We start from the raw sequence: 15,071 nt of genomic DNA, 5'->3' as shown, positions 1-15,071 counted from the left end.
AATGGCGCGTAATGTAAGCACGATTGATGTAACGAGAGCCACTGCGTAGGAAAGCATATTGTGTCAATACAGTAGTTATCGTTAACATTATATCTCGTTGAAATAAGCTATTGTCATAGAAATTGAAACGAAGAAATAACTTGAAAGGAGATACGCATAAAATAAGTTTTGATTTTCGCATAGAAAACTCTGTGCTTTTAGAAAGTTTTTTGCCTTTATTTTACCAAGTTGTTAATATATTTTTATCACGCGAGATGTACATATTAATATATATTTTAACACTTTTTTCTTTAATAATATATATATGTACTCATTTTTAATACGAGTCGATTTATTAAAAAGTCGAAAAACTGTACAATCTCTAATTATATAACAAGAAACATACCATGTTTTGGCATAAATTGTATCGATGCGAGAAAAATTAAAATGATTTCTAAAATAACGAGAGATACATATATAATGATAGACTTAATTAAGTAAATCTCTTTCAGACATTTAAAAAAAATGTATAATACATTAGATCATTAGAACAAGAAACACACATATACAAAGATAAGTTAAGAATATTTTAAAAAATGAACAAACGATGCGTGTCGTTTCTAAAGTAATATTACATTAATGTTAGTATATCGTCTATTATGTATAGGTATATATTTTCGCTCTATCTGAAAACTGTTTAGCCTATGCCTTCTCTACATTTTTGTTGAGTCGTTACAGCCATCGTAATGAACTACGATCGATGATTCCTCTCACCTAAACATGTTTTTAATGCAACGTCTTGAAAAACATTGTGATGTTATAACATTATCCTCATTTTAAAATAACATAAAATTAATATTACAAATCACGCGTAAAATTAAATTAAATACATCTTTTTTACATACAATATTCTATTCCACAAAAAAGTCTCACACGCACGTTTAATTTTTAAACACGGAAATGCTTCTATACATATGTAAATTACAGCTACATATGTATATCAAATTAATTTTCCTTCGATGATTCTTCAAATAGCAGTCGTAATGGATCGATGATTTCTTTCATCAAAACATGTTCCTTTTCAACGCCTTGAAAAGCGTTTGTTATTTAAATTATATAATAACGTTATCTTTATTTTAAAATGACATAAAATTATAATTACAACTCGTCTTTCAATTGCAACTGTAGCAGTCCGGCGAGCGCACTGGTGAAACCGGCGTTATAGTTTATCAAAACTTCCGTGTAAAGGTCCTCCTCTCTCTGATCGTGGAACTCGTCGTTCTCATTCGGTCCGGAAACTAAAGCGCCGTAGAGAATTTGCGGATTCGACTCGTTCTTGTCAAAATCCGCCCATCCGCAGGGCGCTGGTCTATCCGGACAAGAAGACGCAGCGTGAAGCGGCTGTTTCGGTGAATTCTCACCGTATCCGACCACGTAACTTCTTCCTAAAAATTGTACAAGGAAATTAAAAAATCCAACAAAAATAAAAAATTGATTCAATGTCTATTATGAAAAAACAATACGATAGAATGTCATGTTTGCAATTTAAAATATGCGCGTTGAAGTAGAAATATAATTATTTAGCGTAAGCATGCTTACGCTACTTTAGAGATTTATTAAAAAATATAAAATCTCGAATTGAGATTTATTTAATTACTTGGTATCGTACCAAAAGAAAATTTGTTCCCTGCAAATAACTAATCAGTTTTAATGAAAATTAATGAAAATCATTTGCATCTAGCTATTTCTAGTTGAAATTAAAAAAAATATATTTCTATTCAAATTTTTACCAGTTGAACCCAACGTGTAATCAATCTGTCCTTTGGCAAATTGGCGATATAATTGCAAGTCGCCGATTTTAGAATCCGCCGCTTCCAAGCAGAGAAAGGCCACATTAGCGGCGTGACTAAGAGTACCGGTCTTGTTGATAAACAGAAGACCCTTGGGCGTGCGTTTCTGTTCTTGCACCGAGAAATCGCAAAAGGCGCGAGCGGCTTTCTGATGCACGCTTTGTTTTCCCAATTGCGCCAATAACACCTACGAGAAGATATTTGAAAAAAAATATACATTAGCTGCAGAATTAAAAACTAAAGACGCTAAAAGAGACAAGATATTATTTAGAAAATTATTTACAATGTTTTTTGCAGAAAAAATCTCAATTTTTAAAAAAGCTAGAAATTTATCAAAGAATTGAAGTCTTTTAAAACAGAGATAAATTACCATTTACATTATCAAGATAAATTTAACAAAAGTCATGTAAATAAATAAGTTATCGAAATTAAAGTCGTTTTACCTGAACTCCGGCGACCTTGTTGTTGTAGAAGAATTCATTCGGTCTCTTGTCAAGGCTGAAATTCTCGTAGTGATGGAAGGCATATTGGAGATACTTAGGGTCTCTGGACGCCCACGAGAGCCAAAGAGCAGCCCACGCTAGCTCGTCGCCGTAATCCTCGCTCTTGAAAAAGTCTTTTGCATTGGGTATCGCTTCGAGATAAAAGCCGCGATAAGTGTCGGCGAATTCGTAAAGTTGTATCGCATGCATGAGACACCAGACGCTGTATTCGGGATCGGCGTTCTTGAAGACGATGCTCGAAGCTGCGAGAGCAGCTGCAGTTTCGCCGGCGAGATCGGAACCTAATACGATCGATTACGAACAAATAAAGCAAAATGAAGCAAATGCAATAAGTGTGCGTATAATAAATGAATCAAATATAATTGTGCAAATGAAAGATATATGTTATGCATTTCCATCGTTTATATTTCTCTGTTTATTTTCTAAATAAATATAAATCTATTGTCGTACCAGGATGCTCTGCATCAATTTTGTAGGCTGGTCTGCACATGTTCATCTCCTCGGGTCTCCCCCAATACATTTGATCGGACGTAAAATCGCCCACTTGTCCATACAGTACGTTCTTGCTTACGTGACATTTGATGAAGTAATCGGTAGCCCATTTGATAGTTTTGTGAATTTCGTCCAATTGATTGGCGGCGACATAAGCTTCCGGCCAACTAATCACTCCCCAGGATAAAATTGTCGTCGTGAAAGCCATTGTAAAGCTGAACTTTACAAAATCAGCAGCTGAAACAAGAGAACGAGGGTGATTAATTTTGCGAAAGAAAAATTGTACGATTTCTCATCGCCGAGAGATTTAATAAATTATTATATACATATCGCCATTAATTCGCATTATTCACAAAAGGAAAAAAGGATATATTTTGTATCTCTTTTACATAGACTTCTTTTAACAAATTTAACAATTTAAATAATTTTATCGAATAATTTTCTCATGGTCACTTTAATTCCCTTTAATTAAGTGGCGTGACGGTTCATTACCATCGTAGTATCCTCCGCTTAGATCTTCGCAGTTCGAACCATAGTCATTCAATGCAGAATCACCTCGCCATGGGATTCTATTGTCTTTCGGCAACTTCCCAGAACGCTGCGCTTCGAAAAACAATAACGAAAGCTTTATGACTTGGGCATAATCGTACGAGTTGTTGGTTACTTTCTTGCTGTCAATTGTAAAGGCGTTTATCCTGCACGTCGAGATAATCAATATTACCGGCAGAATCTGTCAATAAATAACACATTAACAGACATTTAATATCTTTCGTCGAATGGCGAAAGCGCCTTCGTCAATAATGTCACCGTAATGATGATTTTACGGTGCACGTGTACCGAGGAACAATGTAGAGCAATGTCGTGTAGAGTCTTAAATTTTGCATATAGTCTACAGTCTTATAACATAATCCGCGTGCATACAGTATAGTCTGTTAATCTGTGCGATCAAGGTTTACGTAAAGTAAAGTCGATTTCTCGTTTCACGTGTCAAGGAATGAGCGACGAAGAAAATTCTCGAATCTACGCTCTTTTGGATGAACAATCGAGATTTTAATGACTTTGATAAAATAAAAAGGCTCTAATATATAAATACAAAATTCAGTAGGAAATAGGCTAATAAGAGCCAGCCGCAACGTTTTGTTTTCAAATTTTCTTTATTTAATTCGAATGTTTCGGTCCTTTCCTTGATCCATCTTCAGCAGATTGATGACAAAAAAATTCATTCGATTCACATTTTTTCGTCTTTGGTAAGTCCTCAAAGTGAGCGAAGACGAGATGAAAAATAAGGAATCATGATTTCAGGTGTGTGTGTGAAGTTGGCGTCTCATTTTGTGGAAACTCATAAATAAATAAGAGTTCTGGCTTTATTTACAATAGTTCTAGAGTTCCTGATAGTTTAAACAAATAGTTCTGGCCATTAAAGCAAAAAAATCGATTCGGACAAACTGAGACGCCAAGTTCACGCAGCGTCTCACTTTGTCCTACGGCGTTTTCCTTATCAGTAATTATCAGAAATGAAAAGGTCTATAGTTCTACATGAGTTCTAAGAAGAGTTCTACCTTTTAAAAGCAAAAAATACTAATTAAACAAAAATTAAGACAACCGGAGACCAATATCTATAGATGTCGAGGTGAGACGCCAGTCGATTTTCAATAGTTCTGCTTCATTTAAACCAGTTCTCATATAGTTCTGGGCATGTACATTGCCTTTCCAAAGATAATTAAAACAATTAGAAATTTTTTTAACTAATTATTTTGACCGAAAAATGCATTTTTTCGACTTTAAAGGTGAGACGCCAGTCGATTTTCAATAGTTCTGCTTCATTTAAAGCAGTTCTCATATAGTTCTGGACATGTACATTACATTTCTAAAGAGTTCTGATAATTTAAACACATAGAAATTTTTTAAACTAATTATTCTACTCGAAAAATGCATTTTTTCGACTTTAAAGATGAGACGCCAGTCAATTTTCAAGAGTTCTGCTTCATTTAAAGCAGTTCTCATATAGTTCTGGGCATGTACATTACATTTCCAAAGAGTTCTGATAAATAAATCACTTAGAACTTTTTTTAACTAATTATTTTGATCGAAAAATGCATTTTTTCGACTTTAAAGGTGAGACGCCAGTCAATTTTCAAGAGTTCTGCTTTATTTCAAGCAGTTCTCATATAGTTTCGGGGATGTACATTACATTTCCAAAGAGTTCCGATAATTAAAACAGTTAAAAAATTTGTTAAACAATTATTTTGCCCGAAAAATGCATATTTTCGAGTCTAAAGGTGAGACGCCAGTCGATTTTCAAGAGTTTAAGTCTTTAAAGTTAAAAAATGCATTTTTCGGTCAAAATAATTAGTTAAAAAAATTTCTAATTGTTTTAATTATCAGAACTCAAGTCAGAACTCTTTGGAAAGGCAATGTACATGCCCAGAATTATATGAGAACTGCTTTAGAATAAGCAGAACTCTTGAAAATCGACTGGCGTCTCACCTTTAGACTCGAAAATATGCATTTTCGGGCAAAATAATTGTTTAACAAATTTTTTAATTGTTTTAATTATCAGAACTTTTTAGAAATGTATTGTACATGTCAGAAACTATACGAGAACTGCTTTAGAATAAGCAGAACTCTCGAAAATCGACTGGCATCTCACCTCGACATCTATAGCTATTGGTCTCCGGTTGTCTTTATTTTTGTTTAATTAGTGTTTTTTTGCTTTTAAAAGGTAGAACTCTTCTTAGAACTCATGTAGAACTATAGATCTTTTCATTTCTGATAATTACTGATAAGGAAAACGCCGTAGGACACAGTGAGACGCTGCGTGAACTTGGCGTCTCAGTTTGTCCGAATCGATTTTTTTGCTTTAATGGCCAGAACTATTTGTTTAAACTTCAGGAACTCTAGAATTATTGTAAATAAAGCCAGAACTCTTATTTATTTATGAGTTTCCACAAAATGAGACGCCAACTCCACACACACTGATTTCAGCGAAACAATATACAAAATGTTCAAATACAGAAGATTTAATACAGAAGCTTTTAAAATAAGGTCGTTGTACCTAATTTATATGCTTTTATTAGCCCATTTCCTACTTGAATTTAATGATTTTGATCCGCGTAACGCAAATGAAACTAATTCACGACGATAAGATAAAATAAATATGAATATCGATATATCTTTGATATACAATATCGGCGCTTCTATTTTTAAATATAATTAAATATAAATTATATAATTATATAAGTATTATTAAATATACAAATTCCTCGAGAAGTAGAATATTAAGCATCGGTTGCAGTCTCATCGGTTGCTTAGCAAAAAAATCGCACAACACGCGTAAACGGAAAATTTCTTTATCTCAAATCTTCTTTCTCTCCTCTTATACCGATGATATGACGAAATCACGAATCGTGAGCTGCGATAAATTCGCAGAGCACGTACGAGCTACGTGACGGACTTAAGCGCGATTCATTCCAGCTGGATCTTCGCTACGATCCACCTTCGTTAGGGATTAAATTCTCGCACGGCTATAACTACATCCGCGTGATTTAACCGCGCAAAATGCATTTTATATCTGTTTCAAAAACATTTAATCTCCGATGAAATCAATAAAAACGCGCATTTTTCGCAATAGCGCCACAGTCGCAATAATATAATTAACTTTTTATAGATCAAAAAGGATTGATTTATTTATTTATTCAAAAAGGATTTAGGACTTGAAATAGAAAAGATTCCACAAAGATCAATAACGAAATATTTTTAAGCAATTTTTTATTCATGCCGGCAAATATTATTTATTTTCTTCTAAAAAAAATTAAAAATATGTCGTTTCTCAAGTTATTAATTTATATTGCCACCATTATAATTTAAGCAAATTTCTCTCTCTTTCTCTCTTTTTAAATTATCTGCGTGGATAAAAAGGCCGTGAAATATATCTAATTTATGAATACGAGAAACCGATATATATGAGAAGGAAGGAAAGAGTAAGTTTGGAGCCGCGTTTGATCCTGCTTCCTTGTCGCCAAAGCGTTCTCCAGCTTTCCGAGAAATTCTCAGTTCGTCGACCGTGTAATTTCTGTATGACAAATGCCAATAGCTTCGGTAAATATCGGCCTTATTGTGAATTCGTGTATTCCTACATACTTGCGTGGGAACTTCTCTCGTGGAACATTTTTGAAACAGATGCCCAAAGTAAAGAGCGCATGCATATCACTAGTTGCGCGAATATATTGCAAATGCTCCGAGAAACGATTCTTTAATGTGGCAATAATATTGTAAAAATAAACGTTTAAATAGTAAAGAAACGCTGAGAGACATGAAAATTAAAAATTGACGTTCCATAGGATTTTTGTCCACGCGCAAACCAATTATGTCGACAAAAGAATCGACGACGATAATTCGATTAAGATCATCGGATATACAATCGTTATTTTTAAATATCTTAAATTTTTAATATGTAATTTTTGTTGTTTAAAATTAGCAAATTAGTAATTATAGATAATTAAGGTTTTTGAAAAATCTGTCAGGTATTCATTTTCTTATTCGTGTAATTAATTACTCGTTTTATTGCACTTCTTCCTCTCTCTCTCTCTCTCTCTCTTTTCCTCACACGTATTTTCCCGTATGTGCAACGCATGTTCAAACATTCGAGCGTGACGTAATGCAATACGCAACACAGGTATAATTGCGAATCACGACATCAGGGAGCATTGACGAGAAAAACTTACCGTGACACACGTGACGAAGAGGTCGAGCTTCATTCTGCCTTCTGCTGTCGTCTCCGGAAATGTGAACGCAACGCGACGCAATGGTCACGTGAATTCAAAAGCTTCACGTGTGTTATCGTCTATCTTTTGACTGCAAGTCAACGCGAATCTGCATTTCGCGCGAAAAAGTCGTCACCTTCCTTTGCGAACCTTTCTCGTTTGCTTCTATCTCTGTACGATCAAAAATAGATGCAATTTTAGGGGTACAAATTTATTTCAATATCAGTTATTTCGCAGATATTATCATTCAGGGATAAAGTCCACAAAGCACAATAATGAATTGGATAAAAGAAAAAATAAATCTGAAAAACTGAAATCTATTTTATGTATTTCGGTAAATGTTTAATAATTCGATAAATAATTTTGTTCGATCATCTGTACGTTTATTCGTATAAAAAAAGAGGAAAAATAATGTAAAACGCGTATTGTTCAACAATTTAAAACAATGTGAAAATTTTAACTCACTGCAATTACATCCAGATCCTTTTCCTATGGTTTTCCAAACTCGAACGCTCTTAAATAGTTACGATCCTGAAGAAAACTCACAGGAAACTGAGAGAGATCTCGAGAGTTCGCAGACGACAATCGTAGTCTTTTCGTTTCTTCCTTACATCATGTATCGCGTCAATGGTTGACTTCTTCTACCATCGGTGTTTATACCTGTGACAGAACAAAGCAGCTCTTTTCCTTATTCTACTCCACTTCGATTATTTGTATAGCTATTTTGTTTGATTATTATTATATCTCACTGTCCTTTGTCCGTACCGCGCGGTATTATTTGTATTAAAATGCAAATTATGTTCACAATTCGTCGCTATTTCATCACGTTTTTATTAAACATTTTTATAAAATATTTGAATTAATATTTAAAAAAAACCATTCTCACGCGCAATTAAATCTTTTCATATACATATATACATATTCGTGTTTTTAAATAAATATTTAATAAAATAAATTACACACAATTTCGAAGAAAATTGTTTCATATATAAGCTTAAAAAATATAATAAACTGCTCATCTTATGATTGTTTCGTCATCGACCAATGCCTCCTCTTCTCTCGTTTGTTCTTTGCCCCATCTTCATAATACACAACACTCGCGAAAACACGGTTGATTATAATGGTTTGCGCACTATCACTAGAATATGACAATTACGCGATACTTTACATAACATTTACTTTCCACGTTAATCGCGCACTTTATTTTACGCAAACGCCGAGTTAATGATATGCAGTTGATACATATTACGGGGTTATTCTAGTCTAGGACATAAAAAAAATATCTATGTTTTTGCATTTTTAAATGTTTGTGGTCTCAAAAATAAGTTCCATAAGAAGATTTTGAAATACATAAGAATACATAAAGATAATATGTTAAACGCGTTTGTAGATCACGACACGCAGGTGAAAAATTTCGACATATATTGCAGCACTGAATATTCTTTCGCACAATAATTTTCCGGTTGTATCCATTTTTCAAGATTATTGAAAATTTGAAAAACCTATTTTAAAAGGACAAATTTCACGAAGAATGGTTGAGTGAAGTAGACGTTAAAAACGGATAGAAAAAGTTCAAGATTATATATCAGACGCGCCGACAGATTCAAAGAGAGAGAATGGAAATCAAAGCATATATTTGAACAAGGTACATCAATTTGCAAGCACGTCTACTAAAATAAAGAGCGCGTAATCGCAGAAGAATGAAATTTTGTTGAACAAACAATTACATGGATTACTGCATTTTCTATTTTGCACGAGGAAAATTTATTTGTAAAATTTATTTATAAAATCTGTTACGAAATGATTTGTCCGAGAGATATCAAGATTACTTACATTACGCCCAGAAACAAAAGTAATGATTTCAACTTTTACCTAAATATCGCTTCTACAAAAATCTATAAAAATCGCATTTAGCTATGTATTTTTAACAAATGCTTTTATCCACTTTGTTAACATTAATTAATCGACAATTAAATCAGAGGCAAGAATTCTATTGTGTGCGCCGAGCCGAGCTGCGAGTATCTGAAACGTCAAAGATATAGTATTGTACGCATATACCAGGTTCCATTTTAAAGGACCCACTCAAATATCTCATTGTCAGAAACACTGCGTTAAATCGAAAAATGTTTCCTACAAAAGTTGTAGGGTTTCGAGGGGGACATAACATAGTAATATTCATTTGACCTTGGGCGGCATCTCCAAGGTCAAATGAAGGTGAGAATTTGAAGGTGAGAAGGTGAATTTTGAAGAAAATAAAAAAATACTTAAGATAAAAGTTGTTCAAATTAATTAGTAGAAAAAGATGTTATAATAAAAAATATGGGTTTCCATTTAAAAAATTTATTCTCACCTTCACTTGACCTTGGAGACGCCGCCCAAGGTCATATGAATATTACTATGTTATGTCCCCCTCGAAACCCTACAACTTTTGTAGAAAACATTTTTTGATTTAACGCAGTGTTTCTGAGATATTTGAGTGGGTCCTTTAAAATGGGACATCCGGTATACGTCTCTCCGATATGCATTATAATTTGTAGCGAATTAAAGCTCCTGGGTGCTCACCGCGGCCATATTGGATTGTGACGTCAGAGGCGAGAAAGCACACGCTGAAAATTCTTAGATGCCATTTTTTAATGAAAAGATATTTCGATTAAACAGCACTTCAGATGGCTTTAGCACACTCTTAAAAAACCCCGAAAACTATCCTTTTCCCTTTATAATCAATCAACAGCTGTAAAATGATCGAGATATCAGACTTTGACATGCGGAATGACTGCGCATGTGCAAAGACCAGACGGACTGGGCTTCATAATATTACATTTTACAGCTGTTGATTGATTATAAAGAGAAAAGGATAGTTTTCGGGGTTTTTTAAGAGTGTGCTAAATCCATCTGAAATGCTGTTTCATCGAAATATTTTTTTATTTCGAAATGGCATCTAAGAAATTTTAGCGTGTGTTTTCTCGCCTCTGACGTCACGATTTCGACATGGTCGGCAAGGAGCCAGGAGCCTTAAATATTTCGGCACGCGAGTGAAAACAAATGAAAACAGACGAACGAATACATATCTACAACGAATGAAAACAAACTGGTAACTAATAGCGCGTTATAATAGCGCGTTATAATGTTAACATAAATTTGTTGTATATATTTGTCATTCGCGTGGCGGCACCCGAGCAGAAAGAAAGCTCGTGCGTGTCGTCGTATTATCTCTCGAAATTAATAATTGCGGCAAATACTAGGCGATATCAAACGCGTCATTCTGTATGATTATTACAATTAGTTATTATTAAATAATTTATTAATTAGTTTCCGTAATCGCGTAGTTTGATTAGCTATTAACTTGCAATTTGTCGAGTGGATCGTAGTGGAACTTGTGTATATACCGTGACTTTTTCCGCGACACTATAAATATGCGTAGTGTTTATATATGCAAAATGCCGCGCGATCTTCGCATTCTCTTGATTAGCGCGCGCGTGTTGTATGTGTGCTATAAAGATGCAACAGAGGATAAACGAGATGGAAAAAGGTCTATTTCAAGCGATAGCGGAGCAAAGTAAAAAATTTATAATATTTTATACAACTTTATAAACAAATTTTTTCGCGTTAATTTTTCTCCAGCGTGAATAAACACTTAAAGTGCACAATTATTATAATTTTTTTTTACTTTAGTGTTTCGTGAATTTTTGTGCACTTTATATATAATTATATATATCTTAATTATCATAAATTTTGAACATACATACGTATAGAAAATCGATAAATTTATATTACCTATATACATCTATATATGTATACGTTTATTATTAATATTATTAGTAATTTATTATTATAATAAGTCAAGGACGCTCAATCATTCGGATAGCGAGAATATATTCACGAAGAACTTATCGGAAATTGCGTTTGCGGGTAATTATTATAATAATGGCAATTTATATTAAACGTATTAAGATTCTCTTTGAAAATTTGAAGCCAGTATTAAATGCACGTCACACCGAATATTAACGTCGACATTATTGCTCTTGAAAGCTGCAGATAATATAAAGTTATTATTGAATTATTATTTATATATGTCAAGATATTGAAATAAAAAATTGGAGATTAATTGAACACAATTAATACAACGTGAATAGACATCTTAACTTGATTGATTATTATTCTTAAACTGTAGATATGCTAATTTTACGATTGGGAATATCCAGTTACGAATGCATTTTATTGACACAATAAGAGAGAATAAATATCGAGAATGCTACTTCTCATTGAATATTAAAAATTTTGTAACAAATTATGACTTAAAATTTCTTCAAATGGATTTTATAAGTAAAATTGAATGGAGAAATGCTCTGAAACATTTATATAAATGTATTATAATCCATTCTCGTTACGTGAGAGTACTATTTTAAATTAATTAAAAATGTAATACTCTTGACGAGGGAGAAAGCAAGAAATTAGTGGATTTATACGCGCTTGAGAAATTATTTAGAAATCATGTTGAAGCAACGCAAAATACGCATAATGAATCGCTAACTCTTTTTTTTATATACTGACTCGCGTCATAATTACTCGACAAATTTTATCCATCTGAAAAGTAGTAATCTTCCCGACAGACACGCTCGATAACTTCAGTCACGTACATCATATATAATACAATACAGCGAGAAGAAATTAATCGATATTATTTTCAAAGATACAGGATTTTTTTATTTAAAAAATCAAATCGTTTAAAGTTTGAAAAAATAAAAGTAAATTTTATCAAACAATTGTATTTTGAATAATAACGAGAAAAAGTCTCGATAAATTTTTTATAATTTTTTAATAAGTTTATATAATATACTTTTATCTTAATATTCTCAATGAGTTTATTGCCATTTTATAATATTTTTCATTTATCGCAAATTTTATTTGATCATCAGTATTGCAATTTTAATATAATAGCTTTGCTTTCTTTACGAGTGTAAAATCTGTCAAACGATATTAGCGGGAGTAGACAGCTTTATTCATTATCTTGGCAATCTATATAATTGATTGTCAAAGGCAGTTTAATAACATATATACTTTTACGTTTTTTTCTTTCCATATACAGTTATTATTTTCACAAATTAATATTTTGCTAAATTCGTCGCTACAATTCAAATATACACACACTATATTATTGAATATCAATACATCTTGTTTATCACGCACCAAATTATACAAAATTCGATCGATCGAATAACTAACTTACTAAGCGACTGATTGATGAGCTGACTGACTGACTGACTGACTGACTACCAGTTCGATGACGTTCGCGAACGTCTGAAAAGATGAAGAAGTGGGGACGCGTTTGCATGGGAAGAGAGGTGAATATCTGTCTTGCATACGGGATGTAGCGATGAATATTATATCGCAATACTACTTCAAAGAAAAATTTATTTTCGTTTATCACATTTATCAGATCATTATTGACCTCGTGAAACCATACTTGAAGATCAGAACAATACGTTGTCTTTTTATAGCAAAGATTTCTCAATAATTAAACTATTGAGAACAATATAGATCTTTAAGTTACAAAAGAAAATGTTTTTCGAAAGCAAATAGAAAAATTGAAGACGAATAATAAATAATTTACACTAATTCGCTAATAAATTGAATCGTTATGGCATTCAAATAGTGACTACAAAAGTAAATGGAATAATTTTAATAAAATGCACCAGCAAACGTACACACACACACGCACAGATCGATGCGATGTATCGATTTTTAGCGGATAGGTACACCAATTTTATTCTAAAAAAAAAACAGAAGTATTTAAGCTTCTCAATCGAACAGATGTGTTTCTCATTGATAGCTTTTAAATAATGGAAACCTGAGAGTGAAAAATAATTATCCTAGGAAATCGAGTGAACGCAGAACGGAAACTTGGATAATTTCAGCGCGTCGGTTAAGTCGCCGTATGTAGCTTTCACTGGACATTCTTATCGAATCTTTTTTTGTCGTTCCACTTCGAGACAAATTAATGACTAGCAGTTAGCGTCGCAGCTGGCGTCAAAAGACTCGATTTTTTTCCGAGAATTCAGACACTCTTCGCGTCTTGTGTCACAAGGTCTCCGAAATTCTACGTTGTTTTTTCTGATATGCAACTTCAACTGTCAACTCGTTATTACAAGCTATAATAAAAATCATATACTTGTTGTATGAATCACTTATATAGAATTTATGCAGAATTTAGCTGTATACATATATTCAATATCTATAAAGAGAATCCATTTTTTGTCAAATTAAGGACGTTGAAGTTTACTCAATTTTAATTTAATTATTTGTAATTGCACATTTTATTTCAAGATTTTATTCACATGAGTCTTGAAGTGGGATGTCAATAAAAGATATCTAAAATTGAAAAATATCGCTTAAACCGAGGAGTTGGTCACTAGTGGTTATAGTATACAAAAATTACCCTTGATACGGATTACCTTTAAATTACCTCAGATTACTTTAGGAGGCTGACAAAATACATCATTTTTAGAATTTTTTTTCTCAGCTAAAATAAAACCAATTAATTCCAAATTTTAGGCACAGTTTATTATACATTTAAATTATGTAAAATAATTTTTTTATTAAAAAATATTGAAGTTTTATTTAAAAAGTAAAGCTATATTGATAGCGCCGCCCATTTTTCACTGTGTACAACCTAGCGATCGTAATTTTTGTCTGAAACAAAAAAACCAATTCATTTCTTTAATGTTATATTATTACCTTCTATTTAAACTAAAATATTTTTGAGAAAAGTTAAATTAGATTATTTTTTTTGTAAAGAAAAGTCGCAATTTTTTCGTGAAAATTGTAACTTCTTTTTTTAAAGTTGTAAAAGTTTTCCAATTTTTGCTTTTCTTTTAATTTTTTTAGTTTAAATAGAAGGTAATAATATAACATTAAAGAAATTAATTGGTTTTTTTGTTTCAGACAAAAATTACGATCGCTAGGTTGTACACGGTGAAAAATGGGTGCTATCAATATAGCTTTATTTTTTAAATAAAACTAATATTTTTTAATAAAAAAATTATTTTACATAATTTAAATGTATAATAAACTGTGCCTAAAATTTGGAATTAATTGGTTTTATTTTAGCTGAGAAAAAAAATTCTAAAAATTATGTATTTTTCAGCCTCTTAAACCAGGTTCCCCCCTTAAGATTACCTAATACTACCTCAGATTACTTTAAGATTACCTAATACAAATTATGCCCATCATACTTGGAATTTAGAATGATATCTTTTTCGATTTTATATTCCCTTTTTTTAATTTAAAATTATTCTTAAAGAATTTTTTTTAATATATATTTTAATTGATTTGTTGTAAAGAGTAAAAATTTTTTCCTATTTTAAAACATTAAAAAAAATTTTTTTGATATATTTTAAAAATATTTTAAAAAATGTTGGGAATGAAAATTTAATTTTTGTTACTGTTAGTTGTTTTCTTTGCAATACATCCATAAAAATAAAGTG

At 32.1% G+C, this 15,071-nt stretch overlaps 1 protein-coding gene across 6 annotated transcripts; it reads right to left on the bottom strand.

The window, feature by feature from the left end:
- Positions 1–232: 232 nt before the first annotated feature.
- Positions 233–13,075, bottom strand: LOC145935560 (endoglucanase E-4). Of its 6 annotated transcripts, none has more exons than XM_083037026.1 (9): positions 12,652–13,075; positions 8,053–9,609; positions 7,549–7,758; positions 3,317–3,554; positions 2,783–3,061; positions 2,273–2,613; positions 1,770–2,016; positions 1,142–1,424; positions 233–1,067 (listed from the first exon to the last, which is right to left on the bottom strand). In XM_083037026.1, the coding sequence occupies exons 3-9, from the start codon at positions 7,579–7,581 to the stop codon at positions 1,061–1,063; spliced, it is 1,428 nt and encodes a 475-aa protein (XP_082893152.1). In that variant the 5' UTR covers positions 7,582–7,758; positions 8,053–9,609; positions 12,652–13,075; the 3' UTR covers positions 233–1,060. The 6 variants fall into 6 exon arrangements, with proteins under 6 accessions (XP_082893152.1, XP_082893155.1, XP_082893153.1 ...); XM_083037029.1 differs by having other exon boundaries at positions 8,053–8,247; XM_083037027.1 differs by having other exon boundaries at positions 12,734–13,075.
- Positions 13,076–15,071: the final 1,996 nt, after the last annotated feature.

Source organism: Prenolepis imparis, unplaced genomic scaffold (genome assembly GCF_030444845.1).
Source record: "Prenolepis imparis isolate NDT839.2.m4 unplaced genomic scaffold, iyPreImpa1.0 SCAF_4, whole genome shotgun sequence".
Classification (NCBI taxonomy): Eukaryota; Metazoa; Arthropoda; class Insecta; order Hymenoptera; family Formicidae; genus Prenolepis; species Prenolepis imparis.
This window is presented reverse-complemented; position numbering and strand designations above follow the sequence as displayed.

Bases quoted from the DNA above. Each gene is read 5' to 3' on its own strand.
- LOC145935560 (XM_083037026.1), bottom strand. From the start codon at position 7,581: ATGAAGCTCGACCTCTTCGTCACGTGTGTCACG. The intron at 2,614-2,782 runs GTACGACAATAG...CGATCGTATTAG, and splicing joins AATTGATGCAGAGCATCCTG to GTTCCGATCTCGCCGGCGAA. The intron at 1,425-1,769 runs GTAAAAATTTGA...TACAATTTTTAG, and splicing joins TTACACGTTGGGTTCAACTG to GAAGAAGTTACGTGGTCGGA.